Raw genomic sequence first — 19,822 nt, 5'->3', positions numbered from 1 at the left:
TGTGTGACCTTGAGCAAGTTATCCAGTCTCTTTAAGCTTTTCTCTTATCTGAAAACACTGAGAACATTAGCTAATACAAAGTGATTTCTAGGAAACATTGTTAAGTGAAAAAATCAAAGGAGTGTTTACAGTACACTTCTTTTCATGTAAAAGGAAGGTGACTATAAGAAACTATATGTGTACTTACTCACTTGTGCAAAAGAAATACAGGGAAGTTAAATCAGAAACTGGTAAGACTGGAAGCACCTGGGTGGCTCAGTCAGTTAGACATCTGACTTCAGCTCGGGTCATGATATGGTTCATGGGTTTGAGCCCCGTGTCGGGCTCTATGCTGACAGCTCAGAGCCTGGAACCTACTTCAGATTCTGTGTCTCCCTCTCTGTCTGCCCCTCCCCTGCTCATGATCTGTCTCTCTGCGTGTCTCAAAAATAAATAAATGTTAAAAACAAAAACCTGAAAAAGAAAAAAGAAACTGGTGGGACTGGTTACCTAGAGGTGGTAGGTAGGAATGCGCTGAAAATATGGGGAAGTCAAAACAGAGTTATAGGTGGGAATTTCTGAGTATGTCTTTTGAGATAACTCTAATTCTTAGAACCATGGTGATGCTTCATTTGCCCCTGAAAATAGATAGAAGGGAGGGAGGTTGGTTAGGTAGGTAGGTTAGATAAGATGAGGTAAGATAAGGTAAGTAGGTAGGTAGATAGGATATACATGTGTGGTGGGAATAGGCAAAATAAAATATAATTAGCAAAAACGAATCCTATTGTATTAATAATGAAAAAAATAACCCCACTAAGAAGAATTTGGGAAAGAAAAGAACTAACGAGTAACTTTGGGAAAGAATATTTTGATAGTGTAATGTATGGCTAAAGATAAAATAGCTGTACTTAGTATTTTAGTCTAATTCCTAAATTTGTTTTTCATGAGTGTCCGGATTAGCTTTTCTGAAAGTCTGTCATGTGTATACTACAATTGAGCAAATAAATAAATATACTGTGGATAATGGGAGCCAGGTATCTCTTAAATAGGGAAGGGGAAGGATACAATGAACCCTACAGTAGTGAGTGGAAAGAGGAGGTATTAGGATCAACTTGTGATTTTGTATGTATGTGTGTAGGTGTAGCTGGGTACAGAGAGAGCTGTAGCTAGAGAGAGAAATAAATCCAGCAGGTATATTCATGTGTGAGTACACGTGTATATATATCCCCTGTGCTCTCTGCTAAGATGGCCGAGAAACAGCGACCCCTAGGAGCAGTGTGCATGGCTAGCACCAGATCCTGGTTTTTAAATGCTGTTCTCTACGGAAAAGTAGGACTTTTAGAAACATGGCCAATTCCGAGGTGAGGGCAGGGCACGTACACACAGGAACATTTTGTGATGCCAGAAAGGAAGGAACGACTCAAAGAATTGTCAAAGTGCACAGGCGCCAGTGCTAAAAATCTCTCACTGGCCTTTGGCGACACTTCGAGCAGCAGAATAAGTAACGATAGTATAAAGTGACTCACTGAGGCCCTACCAATAGAAGTAAATTATTGAAGAAATAAATGGGGAAGAAAAGGCAGATCTCCTTGTGCACTGCAAGGACCATGTACTTGAAATTAGTAAATGTGGAGGGGGGTCCCTGGGTGGCTCAGTCAGTTAAGCGTCCGACTCTTGATTTCGGTGCAGGTCACGAGCTCATGGTTTGTGGGTTTGAGCCCCACTTCAGGCTCTGTGCTTACAGTGAGGAACGGGCTTGGGAGTCTGTCTATCCCTCTCTTCCCTCTCTCTATGCCCCTCCCCTCCTCATTCTTTCACTCTCTCGAAATAAATAAATAAACTTAAAAAATTAATGTAGAGGAAAATAACAGAACTAGAATATTATGGTTGGGAAGACACACTTGTTGCAAGCCTGAATCATACCAATGGATGCTGAAATTAGTGAGTGAAAGTATGATGCAAAGTAGGATATATGCATAGTCCCAAAGTGTCTCACTGCAAGATACTCATTAACATGAAAGGAAAAAGAATAAATTTACATTGGAGAGATCTGTCAGACAATACCTCTCTCATGGTTGGTGAGTTCAAGCCCCACGTCAGACCTCACCAACTCACCAATCCTGCTTTGGGATACTCACTCACTCTCTCTCTCTCTCTCTCTCTCTCTCTCTCTCTCTCTCTCCCCCATTCTTTCTGTCCTTCCTCACCCTCTCAAAATAAATGAATAAACTTAAAAAATAATAATGGACTTATGTGACTTTCTTAGGTGATGAGTATAAGAAAAGTCTATTTGCTATTTTTGTAACTTTTCTGTCACTCAAATTATTTCAAAATGAAATCCATTTACTGTAGCTTTTTAAACTGCTTATGACAATAATGCTGTTGGGCCTTTTTAGAAAAGTAAAGTATTTTATAGTATTAACAGAAAACCCCCACATAGCTAGTACATGGGAAATGAGAGCTAATCTAAGGTAGAGGTCCATAGCATAGACTCTGGAAGCAAATTTCCTCTATCTCGGCCTTACCCCTTAGTAGCTAGGTGACTCCAGGCAATTTACTTAACCCCTTCGTGCCTTAGTACTTCACTGTAGAGGGAAGTAGTAATAGTAAGCACCTCATAAAGTTGAGAAAATTAAATGAATTTGAATAGTGGGTAGCCTATAGTGACAATTAAGTGTCAAGCTGTTCTAAGTTTTCAGGGAATGAAAGTAGTAATAGACATTATCATTATGGTTGTTGAAGTTACTTATATTAGACACTTCCATCCCACCAAGGGGCTTACATTCTAATAGGGGAGGTGCCTGCACAGAGCAGAATGAGGTGCATGCTGCCCTGGAAATAAAGCTGTCTAGGGGCATCTGGATGGCTGTGTCGACTGAGCGTCCAGCTTCAGCTCAGGTCATGATCTTGTGGTTCATGAGTTTGAGCTCCACGTCAGGCTCTCTTCTATCAGCGTGGAGCCCACTTCCGATCCTCACTCTCTCTCTCTCTCTCTCTCTCTCTGGCCCTCTCCTGCTTGCACACTCTTTCTCTCTCTCTCAAAAAATAAACTTCTTTAAAAAAGCTGTCTATTCTTAGGGTATAGAGAAGGCAGGTCCTAACAGGGAGTTTGAGAAAAGCTTCCCAAGCTTTGCCTTCTAGGAATCTCTGGTTATGACACTGTTACCCCTGAGAGGGGTCACACCACGTAACTTCATCCACTCACACTGTATTCGACATAGAGACTTGTAGCCTAGAACAAGATTCCTACCTTCAGAGCATCAGTGAACCCCTTAATTGTGTGCAGAGTTTTGTTGATTGTGTACTAACGGGTATAATGCTCTGAAGAGAATTAAAGGTGGAGGAAATAATGGAACTAGAATATTATCCTAGAATATTCCTTCTTGAAGGAATTCAGCATCCATAAACCATGGACCCAAAGATAAGAACACTGGATTGGGAGTTCAGCGATTTGAATTCAAATCCCAGCTCCCAACATGAATTCGGGTTTTTTTGTTGTTGTTGTTGTTGTTTTTCCTCTCATCAGAACATGTGATAGTCACTGTGGGAGACCCAGCCCTGGGTACCTCTGAGACTTTGTTTTGATTTTAATGAGGTAGTGTATTTGGCAAGGCTTTGTAAACTCTACTATGACAATTATGACAACAGCACTTTCTGCCCCTATTACTAGTTGTTATAAAACAGGAGGGTGTTTTGGTAGTGGTGGTTCTAGGGTTAAGCAGCAGATCAGTCACCCATACCTGCTGACCTTCTTGTGGAAAGTGTGGTAAATTAGCAGGTATGCTGGGCTGAGAACTGGAGGTCTTGGATTCTTGTGCCATTTCTGTCATAATTGTCTCAGTGACTCAGTTTCCTCACCCATAAAACCACAATAATACTGCCCTGTTTACCTCATTTTACAGGTGTTACACAGATGAAAGTAGATTGCGGAAATGCCGGTCTCTGAAGATCTTAAAACCCAGTGCAAACCTAAGGCATAGGTAGATTTTGGAATGAAATATTCAGAATTTCCACACCTTCCCTCTGTGGGTGAGCCTCATGTGAGTGAGTTGTTTATATGGAAAAGAGGAAAGTGAGATTTATGGATTAGTGTGCAGACTCAGAGAAACAACAGCATAGAGTGGTCCAGAAGCAGCAATTTATAGAATTCAGACCTAGAGTCAATGGGATTTAAATCCTAACTCTTTCCAGATACGAGTCATGTTTACACCACCTTCCTACTACCTCCCTGTATTTCTCCCCTTTTCGAGCTAAGCTTCTCCAAAGGATTGCCTCCATTCTTGGTCACTATTCCGTCACTCTGTACTCATTTCTTGCCCACTTCAATTTGAATTCTGTCCCCATTGGCCCCTGAAACTGTTAATGTTAAAGTCTATTGGGTATATACCTGGCCCCATCCTTGGGATCTCACCAGGAAGTGGCATCAGTGATCACACCTTCCTCTCCTTTAAACCACTCTCTTCCCTTGGCTTTCTCTCCGGAATGTTATCTTCTCCCAGTTTTCTTCCTAAATCCCTGGCTTGTCCTTCTGAGTCTCCTTTTCAAGTTCAAGACCATCACATCAAAGTTCATTACAGCTGGGCTCTGGCCCCTTTCCCTTCTCTCTTTGCCATTCTTCCATGATGCTCCCATCTATACTGTTGGCTTCATTTCTTTCTCTATCTCAAATTTTGCATCCAGCTCATATACTTAGCAGGTATTCAATAAATGTTAGTTCTCTTTCCTTTCACTTTCCTTCTATTGTTTTGTAAAAGAAAGTGCATCTCTGTCTTACAGGTCTATGAATAGAATATTCCAAGACTACAGAGGTCTTTGGAAGAAATGCGCATGACTTTATTAAAGTGAATTTGGCTGTTTGGAAAGGACAGCAAATCCCTTGGAATCAGAAACTGTATGTCTCTTTTGGTGTGGCTTGAGGTTCTCTGAAAACAGTGCAAGTCACCTCTGCCTTGGAGCTTAGCATCAGCAAATCCTATTTGAAACTGTAAGAACAAGTGTTGATAAACAGATTTAGTATTTCACAATTTTGATTTGCCATAATCTTTTCAGACCCACCCCTGAAGAGGGATGTTTTGTGAGCTTATAAATTAAGTAAACAATAACTAGATATGCTCATGCACGTATAATTGGCAACCAGAGTCTCTCTCTATGTGAGGCCAAGATTTCACTCCTTAAACAGAGATTGCCTTACATTGATCGTAAGTCTCTAAACTACCCTTTATTGTCTTAATTCTCTGACAGAACCTTAACTCCCAGAACGAGGTTCTGCAGATAGCAGGATTTGGTGGGAAGGTGTTGGCACAACCACAAGTGCTAGATTCAGGGTTGGCAACAGAACCAAGGTGATGAGTAATGAGCGTCTTATGAGCATTTATAATAGTGAACAAAGCTTAAAAAAACTCCCTATTTTCATGGAAATTACATATACACAATACACACATACAAATTCTGCATGTAAAGAGCACACATTTGCACTCCAGGAATTGATCATCTTTCAGAAGAAAAACAGGGATGAGGGGCACCTGGGGGGCTCAGTCGGGTAGGCATTGGACTTCATCTCAGGCCATGATCTCAAGGTTCGTGAGCCCCATGTCAGGTTCTATGCTGACAGCTCAGAGTCTGAAGCCTGCTTTGGAGCCTATGTCTCCCTCTCTCTCTCTCTCCATCCCCTGCTTGTGCTCTCTCTCTCTCAAAACTAAATAAACTTAAAGCAAAAACCAAAAAAAAGGAAAGAAAAAAACAGGTGAGTAAAGAGAATGAGGGGTGTTGGGGTGATGGATGGAAACTCTTTTAGGTGAAGAAGCCATCTTTGATGGGGTGACGCTTGAGCAGGACCCTGAAAGAGAGTGGAAACAAACCATGACTCTATGGTTTATGTGGCAACTCCAGCATATAAAATAACGAAGTCTGTTTATCAGTCCTTGTTTCTACAGTTTCAAATAGCATTTGCGGATGCTTAGCTCTGAGACAGGGGTGTTCTGTGTTTGGAGAGCCCCAAGCCACACCAAAATACCTGAGGAACAGCCAGGCCCCAGGCCTTGAGGCAGCAGCCTGCTTGGTGGGCTTCCCACTATAAAGACCTTGTCGCTGGACCAGAGAGGGAAGGAGCCGGGAACAGGTAAGGGCCTGAAAGTTACCCAAGCCCAAATCATGGAGGCCATTGTAGATAACTGTGAAGAGACTGGATTTTATTCAAGGCTTTCCTTTCTGAGCAGGAGAAAGCCACCATCAGATTTACGTTAGGAGGATTCTTTTGGCTGCTCTGTGGAGAGGAAATAAGACCCTTGATGGGGAGAGAGGGACAGAGTAGAACACAGGGCCCTGAGTGTCAGCAAGCCCTACTGAAAGGGGAAGACTATAGTCAGAAGGCCAGCCTGTCTGAGTTACATTTACAGAAGTCACTGCAAAGCAGTGATCATTTCTCATTGTGGTTCTCCTGGCTTCAGGTCCTTTAGGATTACCAGAAGGAAGTTTTCCCAAGTCTCATTTTCTCTTCCAAACTTTCTTTTCTCCCTGTTTCCTTGGATTTTTCTGTCATTTCTATAAGGACAGTCAGTGTTTCTCAGTCTGATTTATTTCTCAGACCTTTTTTTTTTTTTTTTTCCTTTTTGCCACTGTGATTCTCATAGTCCCACTGAGAATCCTTTTCTTCAAATGCACTGGCCCCCATAGGCCACATCTCAGGCACATTTAAAGCTCCTCATTAAAGGTTGTGTATGTTCCACTGGAGCAGGGAAGGGAAAAGAAAAGACAAGAACATTTTTTGAGAACTTGCAGTGTTCCTGACGCTCCACTTGCTGATAGTTTTACATATATATATAAAATTTCATTTAATTCTAGATGAGGAAATGAGGATTATAGGGAACTCTTGGACTCTACCTCTAAAGATTATTCTCAATTTCCATTCTCCTCTGGTATTCTCAGATTGTTTCCTTGGCCTTTATGGCTTCGTGAGTCTCGGCCCCTCATCCTGACAACTGGGGCCATCAGTCTATCAGCAAGTATTTGCTGAGGCTCCCCTGAGCTAGGGTCATAGAACGAGGGTGGTGATATTAACACCTTTCATCCCTTAGGATGTGCCAGGATAATTGCTAGATTCTTGATGGCTCTTGAAAAGAAATGTTTCTTAAACAGAAATAAGCTGGATATTATAATGCCTTTCTTTGGCTTCTGTTTTGTGTACAGGATTAGAAAGCACCCAGGGCACTGGGGTCACCTCAGGAGGACTGAGGACTGCGCCGACTTAGGAAATAGATTCTCCATTTTCTACCTCTAGGCAGATTAACTGTTGCTCAGCACAGTGCCTGCCTGGCACATGGAAGAGGGGTGGTGTCCCAAGATGTTTTTCCTCTTCCCTGCTCCGTTTTGAGGTGTATACTAGTGTGTCTGGAACATTGTGTCCATATAACTCCAGAGATCCACCCTTTGGCAACCTGGTAGTACAGTGAAACATAGAGTCATAAGCAACCCAGAAAATCCAGTTCCAATAGTCTATGTTGGAAGACATATATGTAACACAGTGCAATGGAGGGAGAACTAGACAATGAATAACATCTTATGCCAGACAAGGAAGCTGTGCTTTGTTATGAGGATAATGGAGAGGAGCCACTGAAGGATTCTAGGTAGGGGTGGGAGTCATAATCGCAGTGGAATTCTAAAGCTTATTTATTTATTTTGAGAAAGAGACAGAGAGTGTGTACAAGCAGGGGAGGGGCAGAGAGAGAGGGAGGGAGAATCCCAGGCTGGTCCCTTTGTTATCCGTCCAGAGCCTGACTTGGGCGCTCAATTCCACAACCGTGAGATCATGACCTCAGCTGAAATCAAGAGTGGGACGGTCACCCGACTGAACCAGCCAGACACACCTCCCTCCAAGTTGCATTTTAGAAGAATCGCCAAGGAAGGAGTGCAGGACACCTAGTTAGGAGTGTGCAGGATTTCAAGAATGGACTTCCAAGAGGAACTGTTGGGTGGGTTGTTGGCCATCTACCTGGAACTCATGAGAGAAAGGGGCAGGAGACCTGAGCATGTATTTGAAAGTCCTCAGCCCTAGGTTGTACCTGGAGCCAAGAGAGGAAGAGGGGATCACTCAGGGGTATGGAAAGAAGGACAAGTCTCTGGGAGACTTAAAATATTTAAGGAACACGTAACGAAAGAGAACCAGCTGGAGAGGAGGTAGGAAAACCAAAGGAGTATAGAGTCTGGAATCAAGGGAAAGAGAACCAGTGAGTAAGAAGTGGTCAAATGGTGCAGAATGGGAGAGAATTCAAGTAAGATAAAGGCAGGAGATGGTCCATTGGAGCTGGCAGCAAAGACTGTTTTTCCACACTGTGGGACCAATTTCAATAGACTACATATTGCAGTGGGTCAAGGGGTGAGGAACTGGAGACAGACCGACTTTCTCAACTCCTGCAAAAGGACACACATGTCTTCTGCTAGACCATGTATTATGATTTTTGCTTTGAAAATGTGGTCACTACACTTCTAGGCAGCCCAAGAATCCAAAGAATTAAGTGATTTATAGAGCGGGAAGAGAGTAGAGATTCCAAGGGTGCTGTCCTCATTTAAGATTATAAGCAATAAAGCCTGAAAACAGTCTTCCCCAGCTCTTGGATTTTTCAAAGCTAGAAATGAATTTCCTATGAGGAGAAGGGAGGGGGAACTATTTATTGATTACGTGTCATTGTATAGTGCTCAGGCTCTCTACTGAATCTTCATAGTAGCCTGGAAGGGAAGTGAATTAGCCCTGAATACAGAGAAGTTAGTGACGCTTAGGAGAGTTTGTGTACCTGACCACCCAGCTGCTACATGGTGAAGTCACTTTGTGACCGTTGTGACTGTGTTTTCTTCATTATATCCAGTGGGACCAGGTCACCAGGAATTTCTCCCTCTGATGGAAGATACAGGAGCCTGGCGTTTGTGAGAGGAAGGGAGGAGCACATACTTGAAACAGTTAATGTGTGATTCCCGAGCTGGAAGAGGTCAGACCGCCATTTGAGAAGGAATTGGTAAAAAAAAAAAAAAAAAAAAAAAAAAAAAATTTAAATACAAAATGAAACAAAGTCAGAACCAAAAAAGGCATCATGTAAGGTTAAAATTATATGAATAATGATGTGCATTTGTTATTATAATGTTTTCCAAGTGCATTTCATTTTGAATGATATACTCAGATAGCACACATGGTAAGGTATAATTGAAAAAACGTGCAAGAGAATGGTCGCATTCAAAGAATAAACATACAGCTGTGAGGAGGTTAGGAGTCAAAGGGGTAAGCATATGGCCCGTCCCCCAGGGATCTCATTAGTGCATGAGTGACCATATATGTAAGAGGCTAAACGAATCTCACTGTTTGCAAAGACCCGCAGTAAATGAGACAATGACAAATCAATAGTAATTAGGCCTATAGGTTCTTATTGACCCAGATGTCTGAAACCAAATGCCCTGCTCTGAGATTCCTTGAGAGGCAAATGAAAAGATTTATAGATGTGCGCTTAAAAAAAAAAAAGCCCTTTACTTTAAGTGCAGTGATGGTATTCTGATGTGGAATGTTGCTAGGATCAGTGTAGACTCTGGATTCCGGCTCTGATGGATGTTCTTGTGGCTTTTGTTGCCAATGTTCTTTTTGGACAATGAGCAGAGTTGGGAAATAGAAAACCAGGATGTAATTGTATTCTACGCAGGTATATGGTTCTGGCCCTACCTTCCAGGGAGTTCTCCAAGGTTCCTCTCCTAACACTGTCAGAGAATCATGCTAAAACAGAGTTTGAATGTAGGCTTTGGTAAGTCTCTCCTGATATGGGTTACAAATATGGCTTCAGAATCACAGAGAAGGGTTTGTTTAAATTTGGACTCAGTCACGTCTTCACTTCTTGGAGCATCTTTCTGTAAAGCTTGTTAACAGTATTTGGCTCACGGGGCTGGGGTTGAAGGCCTAGTGTCCTGTCAGGAAGAAACCGTTGATATTGCTGTGGCTGGTGAGCCTTTTCCCAACACTGTCATTATCCTGCTACGGTCCAAAGCAGAAGGTTTTTACAGATGGGGATGAGGTGTCACAGCAAAAAGCAGAGATTGCCTAGTGAGCAGGGCTGCCCTTCTGCCCACGCACACGCACATGGACGCACTCGCTCACTCCTGCACTTACATAGAGCAATTTTGCTTTTCTATCCTTTCTATATTGGCATTCCACATAAAATTTTTATTTAACCAGGGACACTGAGGTGGCTCAGTCGGTTAAGCATCCAGTTTCAGCTCAGGTCATGATCTCATAGTTCGTGGGTTCGAGCCCTGTGTCAGGCTCTTTGCTGATGGCCCAGAGCCTGGAGTCTGCTTTGGATTCTGTGTCTCCCTCTCTCTCTACCCCTCCCCAACTTGGGTTCTGCCCCATCTCAAAAATAAATAAACATTAACGTTTCTTTTAAATTTATTTAACAAAAGAGTTTGAAAAGCAGTGCTCTAGTTGTTTGCTTCTTCCTTTAAAGTTAGTTTAGAAAACTTTGGGGAACTTCATGGGCTCCATGGGAACATTTACAGTGTCACAAGACTGGAATTAGAAATCTCTGAGCTACATTCCTAAAGCATTCTTAAAATTCAGATACTGTCATCATGAGGACCTTAGATATTACCTTCCCTTGGACATTGATTCCCTATACTTTTCTTCCTGCCATTGTTCAAGCCATGTTTTTAACCTTTTAAGAGATCTTTTTCCAAGGTCACCAGTGCTGAGAGGCATGGATGCCACTCTCTGATAAACCCACTTTCCTCTAGAATCGTTGGCACAAGACTTTGAGAAGGAAGCCCAATTAAAGAGGGGATGGGTGACCAAATTTAATTTTTGTGCCTTGCAGTAAGAGTCAGCTCAGTGAGATACGTATTATGATACCCATTTTATATGGGATAACTTAAGTTCAGAGAGGGTGAGTTACTGGCCCATGTCACCCAGCCATTGATGTGGGCCCAGGACTCCCTTAGCTTCCATCTCCTCACCTCTGTCTCCCTCTCCCCCAACGTGTGGAGAGTGTGAGGTGATGTGATCCCCTGATTCTGCACCCAGAGAGACTGAGCCTTAGAAAGAAGAAAGAACAAACGTGACACCATATGGTGCCTTTGGGTTGGAAATCGAATCTCCTAATTCCTGATCTAACCACATTCCTCTGTCCTGTCACTTCCTGTGGCCCAACTCCTATGCTGAGTCCACGAACTTAGGTTTATATTTGTCACCCCAACATCATTGTTACAATTAGTAATACTGAGTCTTAAAAAATCCTTTACATATGTACGGTATTGTACCGTTTACAAAATACTGCATCTTCACATGCATAGCCTCCTTTGATCCTCACAATAACCCTATGAGGTAAGTTGGACAGGGATTATGATATCTGTTTTTACAGATGCGAAGAAAGTGGTTCAGAAAGTTTGAGTAACTTTCTCATGGTTACATACCTACGAGGGGCAAAGCCACCCCTGGACCTGGTCTTCCAACTCCAAGCCTTTCCACTTTGCACCAGAACCTGCTAGCTATTCTGGATAACGACACAGCATGATCTGAGATGCTGGTTTCTGGGGGTTTGGGTAGTTTCTTTGCTGAAGGTTTGGAACTCTGCTTTGTTTCTGGATCTGATGGGGAAGTACAAATCGTTTCTTTCTGCAGAACAGTTTGCCTCCGACCCTACCCCCCTTTTAAAAACAAAATCAACGTCTCTTTCAGATGCCAAAGTGTATATGCATATTTGAACAGTCACCTGGATCTGATTAAGAAGGCTCGGCCTGTGGGTTTCCTCACTGTTGATTTACATGTTTGGCCAGATTTCCATGGCAACCGGTCTCCCTTAGCAGATCTGACACTAAAGGGCATGGTAAGTAACAGCCAGTCCTTGCACGAAGGTGCAGGCAGGCCAAGGGGCTACAGAAGTTTGGGAGAACCAAAGTGAGGAGAAAGGAAAAGAGGAAAAATAAACAAGACAGGCCAAGGGCACACAGGCTTCTTGCAGATGCCTTGCTTGTTGTGAAGGCTCTTGCCGCTTCCTAGGGTGAGCTGCTGAAAGTTCTCATTGTTGCTGAGCCAACCTTGAAAACGTTAAAAGCAGCATTTCTTACATTGAGCTACTGCTGCCTCTTTGTCGTGTGGAGCGGCTGGAAGTCATGAGCCCCTGCCTGTGTGATTTTTTTTTTTTTATTGACAGCAGTTTGCAGAGTCATGTTTTCTGTCTCCATCCCCAGGCCGCCCGGTAAATAAGTGGTAAATATTACCACCCATGGTCTTGATTGCCATAACCACACGTCTGCTGCAGCTCTGAGTCAGAGCTGTTGAGAGTGCATGCTAACATTATTAGGATTTCGGATTAAGCTTTGCTAAAAGGAAAAGAAATGAATAACTCACAATGATGGATACCTTCAGCTGCTGGTGACCTTTGGGGTCACTGAGGGGACAGAGGATGGTGGGCCTGCCTGGTCAGGGCCGGGATGAACTTATGGCAGAGTCCAGAGCCTCCTAAACTAAGATAGAACACCTTGGTGGCCAGACAAGCTGAGGTGGCTGAGGAAAGGCAATCCAGCCATCGAGAATCATATTTGAGGTTGGAAGAAGCACATTCAAGCTAGAGAAATAGAACACAGCTTCAGTTCCCAGAAGCTAAGAGGGGCCACAGATAAGAAATTCAGAATCCAGAAAGAAGTCAAGAAGTCAAGAAGCAGAATGTGCAGTGAATGGGGCAGGGAGTTCAGAATGGACACCATGAGCAGTGCAGGGTTTACACTGAGTGATGGTAGAGCGGTGGTTGGATTTGAGAACTTCGAGACTCAAAATTCTATGGTTTTGTGGTTAACTGTATTGAGATCGTTTTAAATGTTTTTATGATGCCAGCAAGAAGACCTGATCTTTATTCTCATTACCTAGTTGATATAATCAACATCTGCTAACAAAAGGGGAGTTGCGGGGAAAGAAAAAATTGGACAGAGCAAAAGTTACGTCTGTCTGGAGTCCGTGAAGCGTGGCCACACCACAGATAATGAGCTTGGCCTCCTTGCTCAGCCTGCAGAAGTAGAGGAGGAATGTCAGGAGAGGGCCATGTGGCCACAAGCTGCAGCCAGAAAACTGCACTTGCAGATAACTCACCCCTGGATACGAACAGGTTGGAGAAGAACACATTTTGTATGAGTGCAAGAGTGAGTGACTTAATTGGAGACAAATATCTGAAGCCAAATGTAACAGGTCCTTTAAAGTGTTCAAGATGTTAAGAAGCATGACCAGTTCATAGAATGACACCACAACAGCGCAGGTCTATACAGTGAAGTGATCGTGGGTCTGGAGCCCATGGACTTGGATCTGGAGTCCTTCCCTCTCTTGCCAACTTCTGTCATACCCAGCTTCAGTACCCAGAGTAGCAGGACTCGTGGCTCCCAGCGGCTTTTCTCTGTTCCTTAAAACCAAGCCTGACATCCAAAGACTGAAGAATTACCATCTTAAGGATATTCTTATAAAGGTAACATAAATCCAGAATGTAATTCCAAAGGAGCCAATGGAGTGTTTTGAAGAATGCCTACCTCGTTATTATAAGTATAGCTAAGTACATGCTCACCAAAAGAGACTTGGTGCATGGGGACATATGCCCAATTTTATCAGAAAATCCTAGTATGTTTACTTTTTGAAAAGTTTTATATCATGTACTGTTTCTTAACAATGATTTCCTTTTGTAACTGTCCTTGGGTCAGGCTTACATTGGAATAGCTGTCACTCTATTAATTTATATCACATCATTAGAAGGAGAAGGTGACCACAATAAGACAAAAAGGAAGGAAATGCTGGACTAAAAATCTTACCCAATATTTCTTTTCTTTTCTTTCTTTTCTTTCTCTTCCCTCCTTCCTTCCTTCCTTTCCTCCTTCTTTCCTTCCTTCCTTCCTTCCTTCTTTCTTTCCTTCTTTCTGAGAAAGAACGAGGGGCAGATGGGGAGAAAGAGAGAAAGAATCCCACATGGGGCAGAGGGGATTTTTTTGAGAGAGACCAAGGAACAGAGAGAAGTAGGGCTCATGTTCGCCCAAAGCAGGGCATGAGCTCAGCCGATGCACGACTTGAAATCGAACCATGAGATTACGACCTGAGCCAAAGTCAGATGCATAACTGACTGAACCACCCAGGCAGCCCCTTCCCAATATTTCTTTCCCTCAATTTTCGATAACATCAGACTAATCACCCTGAAATCTCTACTATCATGTTATCCTTTGTCAGAACCTGCAATGACTACGGTCTCCAGGCTTCATTCAGTAAATCTTTATTTGGTACGTAAAAAGGCCAAGTGCTACTGTAGATACAATAAGTACAACAATTCCTATATTCATGGAGCATGTTTCTTTATATATATATTTTTTAATTTTTTAATGTTTTATTTATTTATTTTTGAGAGAGAGAGATGGCATGAGCAGGGGAGGATCAGAGAGAGAGGGAGACACAGAATCCAAAGACAGGCTCTAGGCTCCGAGCTGTCAGCACAGAGCCCAACTCAAGGGCTCGAGTCCATGAACTGCAGGATCATGACCTGAGCCAAAGTCGATGCTTAACCAACTGAACCACCCAGGAGCCCCTCACAGAGTGTGTTTCAAGGGAGGGAGGGGAAGTGCTTGATCAAATGGATACTTAGCAACTAGAATTGTCAGGATAGTCCCAGTAGGGAATGGAACTTACATGATTTCTTCTTTTGGCTTCTGAAGCATTTCTCTGGACATATACTAAGTACTTAATATGTACTTAATTGATAGTCCACATGGAGATAAGAAAGAAACCATGTATTGCTTTAAAAATATACATATGAACAGTTTGCTAATATTAAATAGGTTGATTGCTGCTCTTAGTATCTATATAATATGTATTTGATACCAATATTAATTTCCAGGTAAATGAAGCTAAGAGGTCCCCATTTTATCCTAATTATGAAGAAATTTGCTCATCAACTAATTAATTATTGGAACTAATACAGGCCTTTTATAGTTGCTGGGGGATATAAGAGTAGATATAATTCTAACCGTTAGGATTATTACTGTCGGGGTGGGGGGCTGGGCAGACAGAATATATAAACAGGTGACTGGGTCGATTTGCAGGTGCCACACACTGTCCAGGGCTCCCCAGATGTGTGGGAGGTGACTGCTCAGCCTAGTCTCAGAGGTGGGGAAAGGCTTCAGACAGGAGGTGGCATGGACACCGAGTGAAGCAAGGAAGAGGATCTGGAACCAGGAAAGCCACAGTAAATGCAGTGTTCTTGAGGTGGTGGGAGGAGAACGTGGAATGCGAATGCCTTTGATTTTGCTTCCCTGTATCATTGTCTCGGCAGTGATAGGTTGCATTTAACATTTTATCTTGGTAGTAAAGAAAAAATCTGAAGAGAACCACTGGACACTGTGTACTTCTGCTCTCTAACACTACACTCGCCCAGTTCTTCATTCTCTCCTCAGTTGACACTTGTCTCATCTTTGTTACTCTTTCATTCCTTCATTCCACAGATGCTAATTGATCACCTACTATGAACACAAAGAAAAAAGAAATGAGAGGTGTCCCAAGCTCACATAAAAGCAGGGAGATGATTACCGTGTCCGTGTATGTGTGTGTGTACTCGAACATTACGCAGTGTAATCACTGGAATGCAGGCACTTGCACAAGCCAAACCAGTCACTCAGTGGATGTCTGACTTTGAGTGATTTTTTTTTTTTAATGTGGCATCTGGGTAGTCAGCCCTGATGCATCCTTCCTCTACTTCATTTGAAAATACATGTGAGGATGCAAAAAAGACGAAAACACAAAGCATAAACTCATGCTGACTTTGAAAATTAACATGTCATTCAACTAGCAACACTAGCATCGATAGTCTCAGAATCTGGGAAGACTTTCCAGAATCTAAAAGACTAACTGGAACTCATTTGATAAGTATAATACATGAGATATAGCAAAGTGAACCTCCAGCCTTGCAAGAGTTTGGACCTCTCTACCTTCTGCTCCTTGGCTTAATAACGCAAGGTCCCTTTAAGCCTAAGAGCAGGGCAGGCCTCCCTCTACTCTGCTGCTGATGGTTAGCGTGTTCTGTTGTTTTGGAAGCAGCCAGTGAGTTTAATTTCCCAGAACTCTCCCACAACCCCAGACCTTATCTTCCCTTTCAGATCAATCCATCAGAAAACTGCCAACCCTAGAGGCCAGCGGGGCAAGAAGACCAATCTGGGATGCTTGGTTCTGTGTTCTGCAGATCCTGAGTAAAACTGTTACTGGGACATAAATAGGAAAAGCTGTGCATTTGGAGGAGGGCTATAGGTTTGCACATCTGCTGTCTGTCCCAAGCTTAGAAAACCAGGTAGTGGTGAGGCTACCAAACCTACCAAATAAAAGCTGCTAATTTAAACAAGTTTTTTTTTTTTTTAAATAGAGACACCTGGGTTTCTCAGGTTTAGTGCCCACTTCAGCTCAGGACATGATCTCGTGGTTCATGAGGCCAAGCGCTGCATCAGGCTCTGTGCTGACAGCTCCGAGACTGGATCCTACTTCAGATTCTGTCGTCTTCCTTTTTCTCTGCCCCTCCCACACTAGTATGTCTGTCTCTCAAAAATAAATAAACATTAAAAAAAATTTTTTTTAAACTGCTAGATTCTGGGAACTGGCAACTAGCTTTAGATCTGAAGAGGCAAATCCAAGTTGCAGTGAGTGGGGCTGAGAGTAAATCATGTGTCCTGTCTGCTGGGAAACACTGAATATGGATAGCTCTCTAGTTGAATAAAATAATAGTAGAGTCCATTAGAAAACACAGATTGCATAGAAAGCAAAAGAAGTACCATTGGAATACAGGGAAAGGCCTCTTGAAGAATTATTTACTACTGAAACCAAAAGAGAATATTAAAAACTCTTTGGCACATTCAGTAGGTTTTTGTTTTTGTTTTTAAGGGCACATCTCTATGAAGTAGGATGAAAACTTAGGGGAAAAAAGTGAGCTCAGATGGAAAGCCAGTGGAATGAGAAAAAAAAGGAAATGATAAAGACAACTAAAACTACAGTAGCAGAATTAAAACATGCATGGAAGTTAATAAAAAAACAATGTTTACAAAGAAAATAAGATCAGAGCTGTCGTATGACCTAGCATGTATTTAACAATTATTAGAAAAACATTTTGAGGATAGGGACTACCTATGGATCATTCACTTTTTAAATTTCATCAGTGTTCTGGGGCGCCTGGGTGGCTCAGTTCATTAAGCTTCCGACTTCGGCTCAGGTCATGATCTCACGGTTCGTGGATTTGAGCTCCACGTGGAGCTCTGTGCTGACAGCTCAGAGCCTGGAGCCTGCTTCAGATTCTGTGTCTCCTCCTCTCTCTGCCCATCTCCCAGTCTCTCTTTCTCTTTCTCTCTCACTCTCAAAATAAATAAACATTAAAAAAACTTTTCAGCAGTGTTTAGGTCAAAGACAGGCATCGAATAATTGCCTTATGGCTAAGCAGTTGTTTCAGTCTTTATTTGTCAAGGGAGGAATGAAGAGTGACCTGCCCAAAGTCGCAGTGCCAAGAAATAGAACCCCTAGATAAAAATGTGCCTGACGTTGAGCATGCACACCCCCACAGGGCTGCCTTAACTCATTGTTCGGACTCCGCACGACGCTCTGGGGACCGAGATGGGAGTCCTCACAGCCATCTCAGGCGCGGTTTCGTACCCACCCACACTCCTCAGCCTGGTCCTCGCTCCCCTGCTCTGAAACCTGGCCTTCTCACTTTCTCCCATGTTTGTCCTTACCCTGGCTCTTGGCTTTAAGCTCTGACCTCTTTCTCTGCTCAGTAATGGTTCTTGTTTCCTTCACACCCTCGCAGACTCAGATTTCAGAAGGAATCAGCACTCCTGCTTTGACCTGGCTATAAACTCTGCTTTAGCGCTGCCTTCCCTTATAAGTAGGAACAGGGCATAACCCAGGAATCTTTCCATTATGCGTGAGAACATCATTTTCTTTTGTGCTGATAACAGTTGGCTCCCCGCCATGTACATGGCTGCTTCATTTCTCCTTCCATGATTGACCTGTGGCACCGGGCTAAAACGAGATAGAGGCTAAGGGTGTGGGCAACTTAATAGTGTGCCTACCTAGTAGCTGCCTACATAAATATCTCTCCTTTCCACTTGATAAATTAGTGAAGGGCCCTGCATATGAGGTGTGAAGGAAACAGAAGCTCCGCTCATAGCAATTAGCATCAAAACATTTAACACTGATGCCCCTAGGTTCCTTAAAAGCAAAACAAAAGAAAAAATGCTGACATTTAAAGAAATGTGACATGGTGATGCATCAAGAAAGGTGAAGCTGAATCCTCACCATCAGAAATGGTGGCCTGTTTTAGATATTTTTATGATTATTTTTATTTTATTTTATTTTTTAATGTTCATCTTTGAGAGAGAGAGAGGGAGAGAGAGGGAGAGAGATGAAGCATGAGCAGGGGAGGGGCAGAGAGAGAGGGAGACACAGAATCTGAAGCAGGCTCCAGGCTCTGAGCTGTCAGCACAGAGCCCAATGCAAGGCTCAAACCCAGGAAACTGTGAGATCATGACCTGAGCCAAATGGGATGCTTAGCTGACTGAACCACACTGGTGCCCCTGATTGTTTTTATTTTAAATGTTTGGTTGGATAGTTTTTTTTCACTGTGGAACAGTAAAGGGAGCCCAGGGTTTGAAGTCAGACTTGCACTTGCGTCCTGTCCTGAAAATGTACCAGTTGTGTGACGTTGGAGGTTAGCTCTCTGAGGTCAGTCTGCTCATCAGTAGGCTGGACCCACACAGGCTTCCTTGTGCGATCATTGTTGGATTTAAAGGGGGAGACCATCACATAGTGGACAGACAACAGCAGCAAATATTTGTGAACCTGTGGCTTCTGCTTAGTGGCCCTTATTTGCATGTTAGAAGATGGCTAGCAGGATTCTAAGTGTGGCCTTTGAATGCTAAGTAGCCTCAGCCCTGGGACCAGCCACCAAGGTCATTGGCTGTGCACAACCAGCTGCTGAAGCCGAACGATCACTTGGTCCCTCACAGGAACCAAGTCTCATACAGGTATAGATTTTAGTCTTTTCTATATACAAGTCCTCAGCCTTCAATTTCCTTAATGCAACAGGAAACCCTCAAATTTTGTGTACCTTACAAAACTGTCAGTGCTGGAGGCACTTAGAAAGAGCACATGCCTCTTGGTAAACATGACTAGTTTCTGTTCTCAGATTAATACTACCTCTTTGGGTGGTTTTTAAAAAATGCTTTTCCTGAAATATCCAAGAAGTTTATTAATCAGCTTTAATCAAAGAAGCAGGTCACATCAGAAGCGTATCTGGCTACAAAGACACCATATTCCCCAGGGGTTGAAACGTGTGTTCTCCGCTTCATTTTGCAAGTACAGTGCTACCCAGAATGGAAAGTTATTTTCTCTTGCTTTGAAGAGCTGTGATTTCTAACATAAGACCATATGCTGCTCAAACTGCTGGAGAGGTTGAGTCCTACTCCAACGGCTCATCAAAGCAAGCACAGGGCCAGTGTGCATGTGAAAAACTGAGGCGGAGTCAGGAAAGAAGCGCTGTAAGATCTCAGCCAGTTCCCAGAGCACTGAACCCCAGCTATAGATGGGCCTTGCTCACAGAGTCAGATGTGGATGGAGTCAGCCACACAGATGAACCTTTGCAGGATCTCAGGAGGAAGATGGAGCCAGAGCCTGTATCCCAGTGGCTTCCTCCAATGAGGAGGTGGATGACAGAGCTGGAACTCATGAGCTAATTCTAGCAGCTTTTGACTGACACGTTGGTCAGGCTTGCAGAGACGTGCACCCTTTGACATGTGTTTGGTGATAATTTTGTTACAATGTAACGCT

General features: G+C 43.0%; 1 protein-coding gene and 1 long non-coding RNA gene across 9 annotated transcripts in view; both read left to right on the top strand.

The window, feature by feature from the left end:
- The window catches only part of FGGY (FGGY carbohydrate kinase domain containing), a 418,690-nt gene that overhangs the window by 299,780 nt on the left and 99,088 nt on the right, over nt 1-19,822 (top strand). For 6 of the 8 annotated variants that reach the window (XM_029948056.1, XM_029948054.1, XM_029948051.1 and 3 more), the window contains 2 exons: nt 3,882-3,959; nt 11,681-11,828. In XM_029948056.1, the coding sequence (XP_029803916.1) occupies nt 3,882-3,959; nt 11,681-11,828 (226 nt within the window). The remainder of the gene's footprint in view (nt 1-3,881; nt 3,960-11,680; nt 11,829-19,822) is intronic. The other 2 variants (XM_029948058.1, XM_029948055.1) reach the window with 1 other exon arrangement.
- Nucleotides 5,736-9,016, top strand: LOC115298881. The gene is made up of 2 exons (XR_003911883.1): nt 5,736-6,097; nt 8,838-9,016. It is a non-coding gene; the product is annotated as an uncharacterized LOC115298881 (long non-coding RNA).

This window comes from Suricata suricatta, chromosome 8, assembly GCF_006229205.1.
Source record: "Suricata suricatta isolate VVHF042 chromosome 8, meerkat_22Aug2017_6uvM2_HiC, whole genome shotgun sequence".
Lineage (NCBI taxonomy): Eukaryota > Metazoa > Chordata > Mammalia > Carnivora > Herpestidae > Suricata > Suricata suricatta.
This window is presented reverse-complemented; position numbering and strand designations above follow the sequence as displayed.